We start from the raw sequence: 18,854 nt of genomic DNA, 5'->3' as shown, positions 1-18,854 counted from the left end.
ATGGCAGCATAAATCAACAGGGTTGAGGGGAACATTGACCCTTTTTCACCGAGTTTTGCATTGGCTGGAGAGACAGTGCTAAATGTACACAACATCAAAAGCAAACCCTTCACTAATTCACTGCATCAGTACCGTTTGAAAAAATCTTAAATTCACAGTGAAGCAGAGGGAGGGGAAGAAAGATTGGTTTTTAATAGAAGAGAAGGGGAAAATAATACAAAGTGAAATAAATGTTACATTCGTAAGACCTCCAGCAATAATTAAACACTGAAGAAGTTAGCCTAGTTAATATTTACCCCTCGATCAATAACGCTAAAAGCTCAATGCAAGAAATGTATAATCAGCTTTTGGCCGTTTGAAAAGTTTGCTATATTAAAAAGCTTTCTGAGCAAGTTGAGATTTTACAGAAGCCCTAGTCGCTACACTCCGGCACCCGTTCGGGCACACTGAGGGAGAATTTAGCATAGCCATTGCACCAGACCAGCACGTCTTTAAGACTGAGAGGAAACCCATGCAGAGACGGGGCGAATGCGCAAACTCCACACAAATGGTCACCCAAGGCCGGAATCAAACCCGGGTCCCTAGCAGTGTGAGGTAGCAGAGCTAACCACTGTGCCACCCCACCAGCCGTACTGTTCTGAAAATGCCTGATCTCATCGGATCGCTGTCGCTGGGTCAAAATCCTGAAAGCTCCCTCCTTAACAGCTCTGTGGTGCAACTTATTAAGGGCAATTTGGGATGGACAATAAATGCCTGGCCTGGCCAGGGATGCTCCCATCCTGTAATTTTTTTGTTAAAAAGCTATGACCTTATTGGATGTTGGAGCAAGTTCGAATGTAAAGTGTCTTTCTACTTAATTTATATGTTTATGTGTATGAGTAGTAATTTGGGGAAAGAGATGGGAGCCAGGAGAGGGCGAGGGGTAAAGGGTCTAAAACGTACTCTCCATTTCCGCAAACTGACATATGTTGGCAATCATTTGGTCTCTCTCCCTTCCTGACCTGAATAATATACTCCAAAAATGAGAGTAAAATACACATGTGCCAACGTATTGTCAGGTAGCTCAGACTTGGAGACGCATTCTGGATGCCAACACGCCCTCTGGGATAAGACAATTTGGGGCAAGAGCCGGCCCACAGCATGCAAATTGTAATAAATCCCTGATGACTTTTGCTGCAGTCGTATCATATCATCCCTCCGCCAGCAGAGGGTGATGCTGCATCATTTTAATGGCACCATAAATCTTAATGGCACCATAAAGGTTTGAGCGGAACATTGACCCTTTTTCACCGACGGTTTTGCATTGGCCGGAGAGACAGTGCTGAATGTACACAACATCAAAAGCAAAAACCCTTCACTAATTCATTGCATCAGTAACATCTCAAGAAACCTTAAATTCACAATGAAGCAGAGGGGAAAGAAAGATTGGGCTTAATAGAGAGAGAAAAAGGAAAAATAACACAAAGTGAAATAAATATTACATGCATAAAACCTCCAGCAATAATTAAGCATTGAAGAATTTAGCCTGGTTAATATTTATCCTTCGATCAATAATGTTAAAAGCTCAATGCAAGAAATAAAGTTTAAGCATTACAAGTAGGCTTACATGAACAGTGCAATGAAGTTACTGTGAAAATTCCCTAGTTGCCACACTCCGGCACCTGCTCGGGTACACAGAGGCTGGGAATCTTGCGGCGAGTAACTCACCTCCTGACTCCCCAAAGCCTGTCCACCATCTACAAAGCACAAGTCAGGGGTATAGTGGAATAGTCTCCACTTGCCTGGATCAGTGCAGCTCCAAACAAAACCTCATGAAGCTTAATACCATCCAGGACAAAGCAACCTGCTTCCTCAAACATTCAGGGTGTACCATCTGCAAAATGCATTGCAGCAACTCATAAAAGTTTATTAAGCAGCACCTTCCAAACACATGACTGTGAGCATCTAGAAGGACAAGGGCAGCAGATACCTGCGAACACCACCGTTGGAGGATCCCCTGCAAGCCACTCACTCATCCTGACCTGGAAGTGTATCAGCCGTTCCTTCACTGTGACTGGGTCAATATCCTGGAACTCCCTCACTAACACTACTGTGGGTGTACCTACACCTCAAGGACTGCAGTGGAACAAGTAGGCAGCTCACCACCACCTTATTAGGAGCAATTTGGGATGGGCAATAAGTGCTTCGTCTAGCCAGCAATGCCCCCATCCTGTAATTTTGTTAAAAACTATGATCTTATTGAATGGTGGAGCAGGTTTAAATGCCAAGCAGCTTTCTTCTGGTCTTAATTTGTATGTTCATATGTACGAATAGTAATTCAGGGAAGGAGATGAGAGATCACAGGAGATTAGAAGACTGCGGGGGTAAAGGATCACAACATAACCTCCATTTCTGCAAACTGACATATGCTTACCATCATTTGATTTTGATTTTATTTGATTTATTATCATCACGTATTAGTAAATAATGAAAGGTATGTTTCTTGCATGCTATACAGGAAAGGCCTACCATTTATAGAGAAAGAAAGGAGACGGTGCACAATGTAGCATTACTGTCACAGCTGGGGTGTAGAGAAAGATCAACTTAATGTGAGGTGGGTCCATTCAAAATTCTGTTGGCAGCAGGGAAGAAGCTGTTCTTGAGTCAGTTGGTACATGACCTCAGACTTTTGTATTGTTTTCCCAATGGAAGAAGATGGAAGAGAGAATGTTCGGGGTGGGTGGGATCCTTGATTATGCTGGCTGCTTTGCCGAGGCATTGGCAAGTGTAAACAGAGTCAATGGATGGGAGGCTGGTTTGAGTAATGGACTGGGCTTCATTCACAACTCTTTGTAGTTCCTTGCAGTCTTGGGCAGAGCAGGAGCCATACCAAGCTGTGATACAACCAGAAAGAATGCTTTCTATGGTGCATCTGTAAAGATTGGTGAGAGTCGACATGCCAAATTTCCTTCTAAGAAAGTAGAGGCATTGGTGGGCTTTCTTAATTATAGCATTGGCATCGAGAGACCAGGACAGGTTGTTGGTGATCTGGACACCTAAAAACTTGAAGCTCTCGACCATTTCTACTTTGTCCCCATTGAGGTGGACAAGGGGATGTTCTTCACGATGCCTCCTAAAGTCTCTGTCCCTTTCTGGCCAGAATAATGTGGGAGTGAAACACACATGTGCCAGCGTATTATCAGGCACCTCAGACTTGGGTCACGTTCTGGGCATCGACACGTTCTCTGGGATAAGACAATTTGGGGCAAGAGCCCACCCCGAGCATTCAAATTGAAAGTAATAAACAGGCAACCAAGTTTTCCTTCATGCACAGGATGTGGGAGTTATCCACCCCTAATTTCCCTTCAACTGAATGGCTTACAACCTTTCAGGGACATTTTAAGAGTCATGGGTCTGGAGTCACATGTAGGTCAGACCGGGTGATGATGGCAGATTTCCTTCCCTAATGAACATTAGGGTGAACCGAATGCATTTTTACAACAGCGTGGTTTCATGGTCACTGTTAGATACTTCTTTAAATTCCAGATTTTTAATGAATTCAAATCTGTCGTGGTGGGATTTGAACCCTGATCCTCAGAGTATTGCTCTGGGTTTCTGGGTTGTTAGTCCAGTGACAATGCCACTGTGCCATCACCTCTCCTGCCTTTATACATGCAGAATGGAATGAAATATGTTTGAGTGGGATTTGCACCAAGGCTGAAGGAGGTGCACAAGAAGCTCAAGGGCCCAAATACTCTCTTCAGATGAAGCAGTGCATCACATGTGCCTCCTTCTATCTAGTCCATTGCATTCGCTGCTCCCAATGCGGTCTACTCTATATCGGAGAGACCAAGTGTAGACTGGGTGACCGATTTGCAGAACACCTTCAGTCTGTCTGCAAGCTTCCTAGTAAATCTTTTCTGCACTCTTTCTAGTTTAATAATAACCTTTCTATAATAGGGCAACCAGAACTGTACATTGCCATTTCAACACACGACCCTACTCTCCTGTCCACATGTCCGTCCTTGGCCTTTTGCAATGTTCCAGTGAACCCCAACACAAACTGGAGGAACAGCATCTCATGTTCCGTTTGGGCACTTTACAGCCTTCCACTGAACATTGAGCTCAATAACTTCAGAGCATGAACTCTCTCTTTCACCTCCACTCCATTTATTTTATTCCATTTTTTCTTTTCATCTTATTAATACACTTTTATTACATTATAATATTATTTTTACTTTCCACTTCTAAAAATCTCACTGTCCATCTTGTTTCACCACCCCCCCCACCCCCCTCATCCCCACCCACCATTCCCCACCCCACGAGGGACATCTGCCACATTCCGCCACTCTGCACCTTTGTTCTGCGATTTACACATTCTGATCTCTTAATGGACTCTATTAGCACCATTCTCAGCCATCATTGTCACCATTTACACTCCTTTGTCCTTTTGTCTATGCTATTCCTATAAATTATAATCTCCTCACTCTCTTCCCACCCTCACAGCATAAATCTTCAATTTTCTTTATCTTTTGCTCTGACGAAGGGTCATCCTGACTCAAAATGTTGGCTCTATTCTCTCTCAACAGATGCTGTCAGACTTGCTGAGATCTTCCAGCATTTTCTACTTTTGTCCCCAGAGCATTATCTGGGGTGGGGGGAGCAGGGTCGTCACTGGACTACCATTCCAGTGATAATACCACTATGACCACCACTGCATCCCCCTAATTGCACTGCAGAATAAAATTGAGATTGGAGGCAAGGATTTGTCCCCACTTCTGATTCTGAAGAGAGGTAAACCACCCAGGATCCAACAACCTCTGTTCAAGGACTGGCACAGTTCAGAAGCAGGCAGAGGAGATCCATAACCATATGTGTCAAACCAAAATAACTCCTCCTCCCCTCCTCCCCATCACCTTGCCTATAGTGTGTTCCTTTTCTGTAGCAAGGGGGAGTTTGAATTGTAAAACAAACTGAGAGATGATTGTGAAGTTCCAGTTTAGATTTCTGACTGGTCACCAGGTCAGTTGGAGTGGGATTTGCCAGAAAATATTACCTTTGACAATTCTGATGTTGGTTGACTTCTTGCTGTTAAAAGTTTGAAGTTTATTTATTAGTGACAAGTAGGCTTATAGTAACACTGCAATGAAGTTACTGTGAAAATCCCCCAGTTGCCACACTCCAGCTCCTGATTCACTGAGAATTTAGCATAGCCAATGCACCTAACCAGCACATCTTTCAGATTATGGGAGTAAGTGAATGGAAGTTTGTTACACAATTCAAATTCAAATTTGTAACCATCTATGGTGGCACAATGGCACAACGGTGCCTCACAACGCCAGGGACCTGGGTTCAATTCTGGCCTTGGGTGAATGTCTGTGTGGAGTTTGTACATTCTCCCCATATATGCATAGTTTCTTCTGAGTGCTCTGGTTTCCTCCCACACCCCAGGTGAGGTGAATTGGCCATGCTAAATTGCCCCTTAGTGTCCCAATATGTGTAGATTCAGAGGATTTGGTCAGGATATTGAATACAGGAATTAGGATGTCTTGTTGAAGTTGTACAAGACATTAGTAAGGCTACATTTGGAACACTGTGTATAGTTCTGGTTGCCCTACTATAGAAAGGTTATTATTAAACTAGAAAGAGTGCAGAAAAGATTTACTAGGAAGCTACTGGGACTGATGGATTGAGATATAAGGACAGGTTGGATAGACTGGGACTTCTTTCTCTGGAACTTAGAAGGCTGAGGGGTAATCTTATAGAGGTCTATAAAATAATGAGGGGCACAAATCAGCTAGATAGTCAACATATTTTCCCAAAGGTAAGGGAGTCTAAAACTAGGGGGCATAGGTTTAAGGTGAGAGGGAAGAGATACAAAAGTGTCGAGAGGCGCAATTTTTTCACACAGAGGGTGGTGAGTGTCTGGAACAAGCTGCCAGAGGTAGTAGTAGAGGCGGGTACAATTTTGTCTTTTAAAAAGCATTTAAACAGCTCCATGAATAAGATGCATTGAAGGATACAAAGTTTATTTATTAGTCACAAGTAGGCTTACGTTAACAATGCAATGAAGTTACTGTGAAAATTCCCTAGTTGCCACACTCCCGCGTCTGTTCAAGTACACTGAGGGAGAATGTAGCATGGCCAATTAATCTAACCAGCAGATCTTTGGACTATGGGAGGAAACCCATACAGACACAGGAAGAAAGTGCAAACGCCACACAGACAGTGCCTCAAAGCCAGAGCCGAACCCCGGACCCTGATGCTGCGAGGCAGCAGTGCTAACCACCGTGGATAGGGGCCACTTATGGGCAACTGGGACTAGCTTAGTGGCTAAAAATAAAAGGGGGTGGCATGGACAAGTTGGGCCAAAGAGCTTGCAGGATAAATGTGTGGGTTTGTTGTGGGGCAGTGGGTGCAGACTCGATGGGCTGAATGACTTCCTTTTGCGCAACCCCAGGGTACCGCACAGGGGAATTACCCTATTCAACTTGACCGGAGTCAGAGGGGCGGGGAAAGAAGAGTGTGGCTGCAAATGACTCGAAAAGCCAAGTGGAAAAAATGACTCGAAAAGCCAAGTGGAAACAGCCAGTGAGGCTTTTGCTACTGGCTCGGGTGAACGCCCAGGAAACAAGGGGCCAGCCCACCTGAAAGCTAATAAGAAGGTTTGGAGGAGATTGGCTGGGACATTACAGAAGGAATCAGTACAACACAAGCCCGATCTTAAACCATCACAAACGAGAGAGAAGCCAAGAATATCATGTGTCTGGCCAGACACTGCCTCATGTGCCAGAGTAGGAAGTTCTCCGGTGGCTTAAGCCGAAGCCAGTCGCTGGTTTTCACCTTCGAGCCCAAACCGGAGCGGCTCTGCCCACCCCGGGTCCCGAAGAAGCGACGGCGCCGAGTCCTCTACCCACCGCCGCAGGTAACTGTCTCTACCCGTCCTGTAACCCGAGCAATACACAGGCACTCCTCCTCGCCTTAACCCAGATATTCAACACACCCTCCCCACACTCAGCACACACCCCCTGACACACACACACACACACACTCAGCACACACCCCCTGACACACACACACACACACACTCAGCACAGACCCCCTGACACACACACACACACTCAACACACACCCCCTGACACGCACACACACACACACACTGAGCACAGACCCCCTGACACACACACACACACACACACTCAGCACAGACCCCCTGACACACAGATGCATATATACACACACACACACACACTCAGCACAGACCTCCTGACACACACACACACTCAGCACACATCCCCTGACACACACACACACTCAGCACAGACCCCCTGACACACACATGCATATACACACACACACACACACACTCAGCACAGACCCCCTGACACACACACACACACACACACATTCAGCACAGACGTCCCCCACCCCCCGGCTCACACACTCAGCAAACCCCTGCCTCTTTTCTAATTTCATTTTTGGGGACCCAGCAAGGAATTACTTTTCAGTCGTTTGCAATGTAAGTGGGGAAAGTGTCGGGGTAGACACTACCCCTAAGTAGGGCACAGTAAGATCCCACAAACAGCAACATGATACAGCGACTAAGTAATCTGCTCCTTCATAAGCACTGCAGCCAGTACAGACAGTTCGTCATTCACAAATTCTGGCGAGTGAAGTTACTGCCTGCATTACACCAGTTCGTTAGCATGATCGGTATAGGCTTGGGGTCCGGGTCCATAGGACTCTTAAATCGGCCTTGCAGGTAGAGGATGTGGTTAAGAAGGCATAAGATGTACTGGCCTTCATCAATCGAGGGTTTGAGTTTAGGAGTCAGGAGATAATGTTGCAGCTCTATAAGACCCTAGTCAGACCTCTCTTGGAATGCTGTGCTTTCTTCTGGTCGCCTCATTACAGGAAGGATGTGGAAGATATTGAAAGGCTACAGTGGAGATTTACAAGGATGTTGCCTGGATTGGGTGGCATGCCTTATGAAGATAGGTTGAAGGAGCTCGGTCTTTTCTCCTTAGGATGACGAAGGATGAGAGGTGACCTGATAGAGGTGTATAAGATGTTGAGAGGTATAGATCGGATGGATTCTCAGAGGCTTTTTCCCAGGGCTGGAATGGTTGCTACGAGAAGACACAGGTTTAAGGTGCTGGGGAGTAGGTACAGAGGAGATATCAGGGGTAAGTTTTTCACTCAGAGGGTGGTGGGTGAGTGGAATCGGCTGCCATTGGTGGTGGTGGACGCAAATTCGATAGGGTCTTTCGAGAGACTTCTGGATGAGTACCTGGGACTTAATAGAATTGAGGTTTATATGTAAGCATAGTAGGTATGGATATCATCGGCGCAACTTTGTGCTGTAGTTTTTCTATGTTCTATATTCCATGTTCTTGAAGGGCCTGTTCCTAGCCTGTAATTTTATTTGTTTACAACTTAATTAATTTGTTGCAGCTTGCAATATCCCACTATGTTAACATGTCCAAAGAATGTAACCTAATGAGTGAATTACTGCTTGAAATATCCTGCTAATTTAGTCTAATATATAATATAATTCAATTAAATACTGCCTGCAATATCCCACTTTGTTAGAATGAAACCTAAGTGGAGTTAATTTGCTGCTGCTAAAATACCCCACTAAGTTAGTCTAATACTTTAAATATAATTAATTTGTTACTGCTTGCAATATCTAACTATGTTAATGATATAAGAAATATACTTTAGTTTATTACTGCTTGTAAAGCCCCACTGTTAACGTGTCAAAAGACTATAATTTACCAGGATGCTGCCTGGTTTGGAGGTTAGATCTTATGAGGGAAGGTTGAAGGAGCTGGGGCTTTTCTCTTTAGAGGCGACTTAATAGAGGTTTATAAGATGCTGAGGGGAATAGATAGAGTGGATGTTCAGAGACTATATTTCCTTGGGTAGATGTAGCTGTTACTAGGGGGCATAACTGTAAGGTTAATGGTGGGAGATATAGGAGGGATGTCCGAGGTAGGTTCTTTACTCAGAGAGCGGCTGGGGTGTGGAATGCACTGCCTGCTGTGATAGTGGAGTCGGACACTTTAGGAACTTTCAAACAGTTATTGGACAGGCACATGGAGCACACCAGGATGACAGGGAATGGGATGGCTTGATCTTGGTTTCAGACAAAGCTTGGCACACAACATGGAGGGCTGAAGGGCCTGTACTGTGCTGTACTGTTCTATGTCTAATTAATTTATTATGCCTGTAGCATCCGACCAAGTTAGTGTGATATATAGAATATAATTTTATTAATTTGTTACTGCCTGCAACATCCTACTCAGTGTAACGTTTGAAATATAATGTCCTTTCTTGTTACCTGCAAAAGCCATATATATATGTTATGTTTCACGTAGTAATACAATTCTAATTAAACTGTTATTTAGCTTGTGTTTGAAATTAATTCTGGGAATATTATCTCATTTTAACAATACCTCCAGTCAATGCAGTACAATAATGTAGCAGTGTTGATGTTCTAACAGATTCTGTTTTTTTTCTATCTCTCTCTCTAGGTTAGGAAGCCAGTTCGTAACAAGAAGGATGTGGCCAAGAGGCTGCTCCTGTTCCTCCTCTCCATTGTCATCTACCAGGTACGCACCACCACCGAAGAAGGAGTGAGCCTCCTCACTTCAGAGCTGAGCGCAGCGGAGGAAGCCTCAGTGACTGTCCAGCCCCTTTCATCTCCAGACTGTGGTGTGCTGCCTGACACGTTCAGCCCTGGAGTGGGACCTAACTACACCCAGCAGCAACCTGCAGGAGGGGGGTACTGGCAGCAGGCTACAAGTATCATCCCCCTCTGCCTTTTCAAAGTTGTGATGTGATTGGTTTCTGCGCCCCCCCACCCCTGCCGCATTGGGGAAGCTGCCTTGACACTGTTAATTGTGATACATACACCGGGGCGGGGGGGGAGGTATGTATCACAACGGGGGTCCACGTTAAAGGAACGGAAAGAAAAGCTGACCCACGTTTTGTCCTGGTTGAAATGTTGTACGTTGCAAGTTCTAATACGTTCAGATCACCGGACCTAGAAAAGCAACAGGAAACCCATTGCAAGAGAGCTTGGGACTGGCATCCGAAACCAAAAGCGATTGTGGGATTCCACATTTCCTCCGGACTTTAAAACATCCGTCTAATCCTGTTGCTGAAGCTACTGACAAGAGTGGTTCATTTGCCTCTGAACTGCCGCAGCTTTCATTTATTGTTGAAGTATATCTATTTATTGTATCTCATTTATTTATTTATATGTACTTATAAAGATTTAAACTGTCTTGACATGTACACTAAGGCACATCTTTCTAAGCCTGGCCTGTTAAGCTCACCAGTTGGGTGGAAACAAACTTGGTACCAAAGTTTCTGACTGTGGCTGGATCAAACATGCATGTCCACACGTTTTTGAATTTTCAAACATGGTATGTTCCATGAACAGCATGACTCATTGGGTGAAAATAAAGGTGAGGTGGTAGTGCAGTGGTATTGTCACTAGTCTATCAATGCAGAGAGCCAGGGTGACGTGAATCCTGCAGGCGGATGGTAAAATCTGAATTGAAATTAAATTGTATTAAAAATGTAATGAACAAGCGATTGTTGATTGTCAGTAAAATAAAATCCATCTGGTTCACTCATGTCCTATATTTTCTTTTATTTCTTATTAGTGTCATAAGTAGGGGTACTTACTCTGCCCCAGCAGCACTCTGCAATTAAGTTACTGTGAAATCCCCAGCACTTATTCGGATACACTGAGGGAGAACTTAGCATGGCCAATGCTATCCAGTAAGAAATCTCACAACACCAGGTTAAAGTCCAACAGACTTATTTGGTAGCAAAAATCCATGCTCCTTCATCAAATAATGGGAGTTCTGTTCACAAACAAGGCCTATAAAGACACAAACTCAATTTACAAAATAATGGTTGGAATACAAGTTTTTACAGGTAATCAAGTCTTATAGATACAGACAATGTGAGTGGAGAGACGGTTAAGTACAGGTTAAAGAGATGTGTATTGTCTCTATCCAGCACAGTTAGTGAGATTTTGCAAGACCAGACAAGTTGTGGGGGTTACAGATAGTATGACATGAACCCAAGATCCCGGTTGAGGCTGTCCTCTTGTGTGCAGAACTTGGCTATCAGTCTCTGCTCAGCGACTCTGCGTTGTGTGTTGTGAAGGCTGCCTTGGAGAACGCTTGCCCGAAGATCAGAGGCCGAATGCCTGTGACCGCTGAAGTGTTCCCCAACAGGAAGAGAGCACTCTTGCCTGGTGATTGTCGAGCGCTGTTCATTCATCCACTGTTGTAGCGTCTGCATGGTCTCTGTAATGTACCGAGCCTCAGGACATCCTTTCCTGCAGTGTATCAGGTAGACAACGTTGGCCGAGTTGTAAACATATGTACCATGTACCTGGTGGATGGTGTTCTCACGTGAGATGATGGCACCTTGTCAATGATCCGGCACATCTTGCAGAGGTTGCTGTGGCAGGGTTACGTGGTGTCGTTGTCACTGTTCTTCTGAAGGCTGGGTAGTTTGCTGCGGACAATGGTCTGTTTGAGTTTGTGTGGTTGTTTGAAGGCAAGAAGTGGGGGCGTGAGGATAGCCTTGATGAGATGTTCATCTTCATTAATAACATATTGAAGGCTCCAGAGGTGATGTAGCCTCTCTGCTCCAGGGAAGTACTAGACAACGAACGGTACTGTGTCTGCCATGCCCCATGTTTGTCTTCTGAGGATGACAATGCAGTTTTTCGCTGTGTGTGTCAGAACTGTTGATCGATGAGTCGAGCGCCATATCCTGTTCTTATGAGGGCATCATTCAGCGTCTGGAAGTGTTTTTTGCGATCCTCCTCATCTGAGCAGATCTTACGTATAGGGAGGGCTTGTCCGTAGGGGATGGCTTCTTTAAGGTGTTCCAAAAGCAAATCAGAGGCTAGGAATGCTGTGGTGAGTAATTCATCTCCTGACCCCTCCAAAGCCATCTACAAGTAGTGTGTTTTTTTTGTATTATTCATTTGTGGGACATGGGCATTACTGGCTGGCCAGTGCTTTTGGCCAGCATTTATTGCCCATCCCTACTTACCCTTGCAACTGAGTGGCTTGCTTGGCCATTTCAAAGGGCAAATTGGCTCTGGTGTCACACGTAGGCCAGACAGGTATGACAGTATATTTCCTTCCCTAAAGGACGTCAGTGAACCAGAAGGGTTTTTTTGACATTCGACAATGATTTCATGGTTATCAGTAGATTCTTAATTGCAGATTTTTAAGAATTAAATTGAAGTTCCATTGGAGCTGTGGCGGGATTCGAACCTGAGACTCCAAAACATTAGCAATGTTTCTGGATTAATAGTTCCACAAGGTCAGCTCCTCGCCCTCTTTCCACTTGGCTGGATGAGTACAGCTCCAACAACACTCAACACCTTCCAGGACAAAGCAGCTCTGCTTGATTGGCACCCCATCCACAAACATCCACTCCCTCCACCTCAAATGCATCGTGGCAGCCGTGTGTACCATCTCAAAGATGCACTGCAGCAACTCATGATGCCTCCTTTGATAACACCTTCCTAACCAGATGTCTTTGCCCTCAAATTCACTCTAAAACAGACTGTCATTCTATCAGCACTCATTTACTGCTACCTTGGAAGACCAATTCCACCTCTCCCTCTTTTTTGTCAGCCTTGGTGCAGCAGACCATGGGTTCAGATGTTTCACTATCACTGTGCAAGTACACCTTGCATTCCTTTAGCATCTTTAATGCAGTAAGCACATGAAAGATGCAATTTGTGGGAGCAATAAATGAACAGAATTTGATTCAGAAGGAGAATTTGGACAGGCGACATGTAATGTTTGGTCAAAGAGGTGGATACTTAAGAGTGTCTTAAAGACGGAAAGTGGTGTCAAGGGGCGAAAGCTTTGGGCTGAGGCAACCAAAAGTATAGCCACCAATGTTGTAGCAATTAGAGAATCAAAGAATCCCTACAATGCAGAAGAGGCCATTTAGCCCATCGAGTCTACTCTCTGGCAGAGTATCTTACTCAGGTCCTCTTCTCTCCCCTATCACGGCTAATTCATCTAACCTGCACCTCTTTGGAAACAAAGGGGCAATGTGTCACAGCCAATCCACCTAACCTGCACATCACTGGAATGTGAGCGGAGACCGGAGCACCCAGAGGAAACCCACGCAGACACGGGGAGAATGTGCAAACTCCACACCACCCCAAGGCTGCAATTGAGTTTAAAGTTTAAAGTTTATTTATTTGTGTCACAAGTAGCTTACATTAACACTGCTATGAAGTTATTGTGAAACTCCTCTAATCTCCACACTCCAGTGCCTGTTCGGGTACACTAAAGGAGAATTTAGCATGGCCAATGCACCAAACCAGCACATCTTTCAGTAAGTCTTTCGGACTGTGGGAGGATACCAGAGCACGCAGAGGAAGCCTACATAGTCATGGGGAGAACATGCAGACTCCATACAGACAGTGACCCAAGCCGGGAATTGAACCCAAGTCACTGGTGGTGCTAACCACTGTGCTGCCCTGATGCCATTATAATCAGGTATGTTTAAGAGGCCACTCTTGGAGGAATGAAGAAACCTCAGAAAGTTGGAGGGGTTGGAGGAGGTTACAGAGATTAAAAAGGAAGATAATGCTGTGGTGAGATTTGAAAGCAAGGGCAAGATTTTAAAATGGAGATATGAGGATTGCAAGAGCTAATGTAGGTCAGCTAGAATAGGGGTGGTGTGCAAAAACAGAATCTGGTGTGAGTTAGGACAGCAATGTATTAGATTCACTCAGATTTACAGGGGATGCAAGGTAAGAACATAAGGACTAGGAGCAGGAGTAGTCCATCTGGCTCCCCGAGCCTGCTCCACCATCGAATAGATCATGGTTGATCTTTTTGTGGACTCAGCTCCTCTTACCCGCCCACTCACCATAATCCTTAATTCCTTTACTGTTCAAAAATGTATCTATCCTTGCCTTAAAAGCATTGAATGAGGTAGCCTTAACTGCTTCACTGGGCAGGGAATTCCACAGATTCACAACCCTTTGTGTGAAGAAATTCCTCCTCAACTCAGTCCTAAATCTGTTCCCCCTTATTTTGAGGCTATGCCCCCTAGTTCTAGTTTCACCCGCCGGTGGAAACAACTTCCCAGCTTCTATCTTATTTATTCCCTTTCTAATCTTATACGTTTCTATAAGATCGCCCCTCATTCTTCTGAGTTCCAATAAGTATAGCCCCAGTCTACTCAGTCTCTCCTCATAAACCAACCCTTTCAACTCTGGAATCAACTTAGTGAATCTCTTCCGTGCCCCCTCCAATGCCAGTATACCCTTTCTCAAGTAAGGAGACCAAAATTGTACACAGTACTCCAAGTGTGGACTCACCAGCAACTTATGCAACATAACCTTGCTGTTTTTAAACTCTATCCGTCCAGCAATAAAGGACAAAATTCCATTTTCCTTCTTAATTATCTGCTGCACCTGCAAACCAACGCCTTGTGATTCCTACCCAAGGACACCCAGGTCCCTCTGCACAGCGGTATGCTGCAACTTTTTACTATTTAAATAATAGTCCATTATTCGTACCAAAATGGATGACCTCACATTTACCAACATTGTGCTCCATCTGCCAGACTCGCCCACTCACTTAGACTATCTATATCCCTTTGCAGACTTTCAGCATCCTCTGCACACTTTGCTGTGCCACCCATCTTAATGTCATCTGCAAATTTTGACGCACTACACTTGGTCGCCAACTCCAAATCATCTACGTAAATCGTAAACAAGATTAAAATTGTAAGCAGGATAGATAAGCCAACTCTTGGAAAGTTGAAATGTTTAAGTCCAGAGATAACAAGAAACAGAATTCAATGCTTGAGCAGCAAGAGAGGCTGAGGCAGGGCTGGAGTGAAGTTATTGACGTGGAAATAACAGTTATTGATATGACATCTGTCGGTCTAGGCATCCATTCACTTATTGAACAGGAAATCACTCTTTCAAGATTCATATCATTTTCTCAAAAACAAATTTTTTGAAGAACTGAAGAACTGACTTCATCTAACATCAGTCACACGCAGTCCGAACGCAGCCACTCACTTTTTGGAATGTACACTAGCACCCAGAGGGCCATGGTGGGTTTCCTGTAGTCAGAAACATGTGAGTGTTTCTGTTTGGAAAACCAATGGTTGTGTAAATCAGCAGAGAGACAAGAGAACTTTCAGCAAAAGAAGGGAGGACAATGTGAAAGAGCTTGCTATTCGACCAAGAACCCATCACCCTGCACCTCAAGGTTATCTGGCATTTAATCATAGAATCATAGAAACTCTACAGTGCAGAAAGAGGCCCTTTGGCCCATCGAGTCTGCACCGACCACAATCCCACCCAGGCCCTACCCCTATACCCCTACATATTTTACCCACTAATCCCCCTAACCTACACATCTCAGGACACTAAGGGGCAATTTTAGCATGGCCAATCTAACCCACACATCTTTGGACTATGGGAGGAAACTGGAGCACCCGGAGGAAACCCACGTAGACACGAGGAGAATGTGCAAACTTTCTGGAGAATGTTCAAACTCCACACAGACAGTGACCCAAGCCAGGAAATGAACCCAGGTCCCTGGAGCTGTGAAGCAGCAGTGCTAACCACTGTGCTACTGTGCCACCCATTTATGTTTCTCTCTCTCACTTCCTACCAACATTTCAGTTATGATCACTCTTTCCAGTGTTTCAGTTGCTTACTAATTCCAAATTTATCCCAAACTAATCCTTGGTCCCAGATGTGGAATCGACACCAAACCTTGCAATCTCCAATTGTTACCAATATGATCAGAACAGAAAGGGACCATTCAGCCCTGTGGACGTGCTATCTGAGAAATTGAGCGGGTTCGCTTGAGGGATCATTTGGGAAGGCAGAGGAAAGTGGGAAGGACAGCAAACACTGGGAATTTGAGCGATAGAAAGAAAATGCCTGGTACATGGAGAGTGTGGATGAGTAGGTTTTGGGCTGTGGGCTGGTCACTGGAGAGCTGGAAGGAGAGCCCACGACGGCAGTATTTTCCTGTTCCGCAGCCTGGGTCAGCTGATTGGGGTTCTCCTCTGGTGGTGCCCTTCTTGCCCACTTGACTTTCCTACAAGGCCTGCACAGAGGTAACCCTATACTGCACCTGCTCCACTCCATACCAGCACCCCCCCCCCCACCCCCCAGGAATTTCCAATGCACTCTACAGTTGCTTAAAAAGTGGTGCAATTGATGGAACTAGATTGGAAAATGGTTTGGTTGTGAAAAATCTAGGAACTACTCACAGTGAAATTGAGAAGGGTGACCAATCTCTGTCAGATTCCTTATGGCTCTGTGCATACCATTGGACAAATTGAATTGAATTGATTTATTATTGCCACGTGTATTGGGATACAAGAAAACGTATTGTTTCATGCGTGACATACAGACAAAACGTACCATTGATAGAGTACATGAGGGAGAAGGAAAGGAGAGGGTGGAGAATATAGTGTTACATTCATAGCTAGGGGGTAGAGAAAGATCAGATTAATATAAGATAGTTCCATTCAAAAGTATAAAAGTTGAAAATGCAAAACAGACAGTCAAATTACCAATATGGTGAAGAGAAATGATCAACTTAATATGTGATAGGACCATTCAAAATTCTGATGGCAGCAGGGAAGAAGCTGTTCTTGAGTCGGTTGGTATGTGTTTTCAGATTTTGAACATTGGACATTATCCCCATTACATTTTACAACATTAAAGGGACTTTGCTGAATTGTGCATTGGAGAATTGCTGGAGTATTGGTCCTGATAGGATGGAGTGGCCTGATGTTTCTGTTCCCTTGAGAGTGAGGGAAGTTAAGCCTGGAGACAAGCTCCATCTTCTGTTCGCCAGGCACCTGCCCTCTGTAAACCTGAGCTCAAACAGCAATCTGTTGCCTGTATCCTAACTCATGCAAATCCTATTCACCAGTCATCCCGATTGCTCACTATTACAGTTCCTGGCCTGGAAATGTCTTGATTTTAAAACTCTCACTCTTCTTCTCAAATCTCTCCATGGCCTTATTCCCTTTCCTAACCTCCTGCCAATCCTATAACCTTCCAAGACTTCTGAGCTCCTCCAATTGCAGGGTCTCGTGTGTAATCAGGGACCCCACACACCACAGACATACTGGCCGGTGTTTTACAAACTCGGTCGTGGGAGGCTCAAAATATCCCATCCCAGGGCAATGGAGAATTCCATTTTGCGAACTGCGCCAGCCCTGATTTGGGGCAGGCATCGCTGTAAAATTCTGGCTGCTCACTTCCACCTTCAACTAACTCAAGAACTGCTTCTTTCCTGCTACCATCAGACTTTTAAATGGACCTACCTCACACTAAATTGATCTTTCTCTACACCTTAGCTCTGACTGTAACATCACATTCTGCATATCCTCCTTTCCTTCTCTATGTATGGTATGCTTTATCTGTATAACGTACAGGAAGCAATACTTTTCATTGCATCCCAATACATGTAACAATAATAAATCAAATCAAAAAATCCCTGGTTTTCTTTGCTCCACTATGGAGGGATGCCTCTTTGCTGCCTTTGGCTTGAGCTCTGAACCATCCTTCCTTAAGTCCTTCGCCTCACTATATCTCTTCTCCTTTGTGGTAGCTCTATCTCTTAGACTAGGATTGTGATCACCTGACATAAAATAGATTCAGAAAAGCCTCCAGTGCAGAAGGAGGCCCATTCGGCCCATCGAACTTGCACTGACCACAATCCCACCCAAGCTTTATAATCTCACATATTTACTCTAATAATCTCCCTAAAGTACACATCTTTGAACACTCAGCGACAATATAGCCTGACCAATCAACCTAACTACCACATTTTTGGACTGAGGGTGGAAACAGCAACACCCTGAGGAAACCCACACAGACATGGGGAAAATGTGCAAACTCCACACTGACTGTCCCCAAGGATGCGATTGAGTTTAAAGTTTATTTATTAGTGTCACAAGAAAGCATACATTAACACTGCAATGAAGTTACAGTGAAAATGCCCTTGACGCCACATTCCAACGCCTATTCGGGTTCACTGCGGGAGAATTTAGCATGGCCAATGCACCTATCCGGCACATCTTTCAGGCTATGCACCTGAAGGAAACCCACATACACATGGGCTCAAAATGCAAACTCCACATGGACAGTGGCCCAAGCTGAGAATCGAATCTGGGTTACTGGCACTGTGAGGTTTACTAGGCTGAAACTGGAGTTGAGGGGGTTGAGCTATGAGGAGAGGCTGAATAAACTGGGCTTGTACTCGTTAGAGTTTAGAAGAATGAGGGGAGATCTCATTGAGATGTATAAGATGATGAATGGGATGGATAGGATAGAGGTGGAAAGACTCTTCCCGCTCAGAAAGGACAGTAGGACTAGGGGGCACAGCCTCAAGATAAAGGGGGGGGGCGGTTTAGAACGGAGTTGAGGAAGAACTTCTTCACTCAAAGGGTGGTGAATCTCTGGAATTCTCTGCCCGTTGAAGTGGTGGAGGCTGCCTCGCTAAATATTTTTAAGACGCGGGTTGATGGGTTTCTGATAAGAGAGGGGATTAAGGGTTATGGGGAGAGGGCGGGAATGTGGAACTGAGACACGACAGATCAACCATGATCTTATTGAATGGCAGGGCAGGCTCGAAGGGCCAGATGGCCTACTTCTGCTCCTATTTCTTATGTTCTTATGTGAGGCAACAGTGCTAACCGCTGTGCCCCCATGAATCTTTTGCATTCAGGGAGGTTTAAGAGGAATGCAGAAATCTCAAAAGGTTGGAGGGATCGGAGGAGGTTACAGAGATTAGGGAGGAAGATAAGGAAAG

At 44.8% G+C, this 18,854-nt stretch overlaps 1 protein-coding gene across 1 annotated transcript; it reads left to right on the top strand.

The window, feature by feature from the left end:
- Positions 1-6,640: 6,640 nt before the first annotated feature.
- LOC145348505 (uncharacterized) lies at positions 6,641-10,621 on the top strand. The gene is made up of 2 exons (XM_080196693.1): positions 6,641-6,904; positions 9,516-10,621. The coding sequence occupies exons 1-2, from the start codon at positions 6,740-6,742 to the stop codon at positions 9,822-9,824; spliced, it is 474 nt and encodes a 157-aa protein (XP_080052819.1). The 5' UTR covers positions 6,641-6,739; the 3' UTR covers positions 9,825-10,621.
- The last annotated feature ends 8,233 nt before the right edge of the window (positions 10,622-18,854 follow it).

The sequence above is a fragment of the Carcharhinus amblyrhynchos genome, chromosome 9 (assembly GCF_965287045.1).
Source record: "Carcharhinus amblyrhynchos chromosome 9, sCarAmb.v2.hapA, whole genome shotgun sequence".
NCBI classification, from domain to species: domain Eukaryota; kingdom Metazoa; phylum Chordata; class Chondrichthyes; order Carcharhiniformes; family Carcharhinidae; genus Carcharhinus; species Carcharhinus amblyrhynchos.
This window is presented reverse-complemented; position numbering and strand designations above follow the sequence as displayed.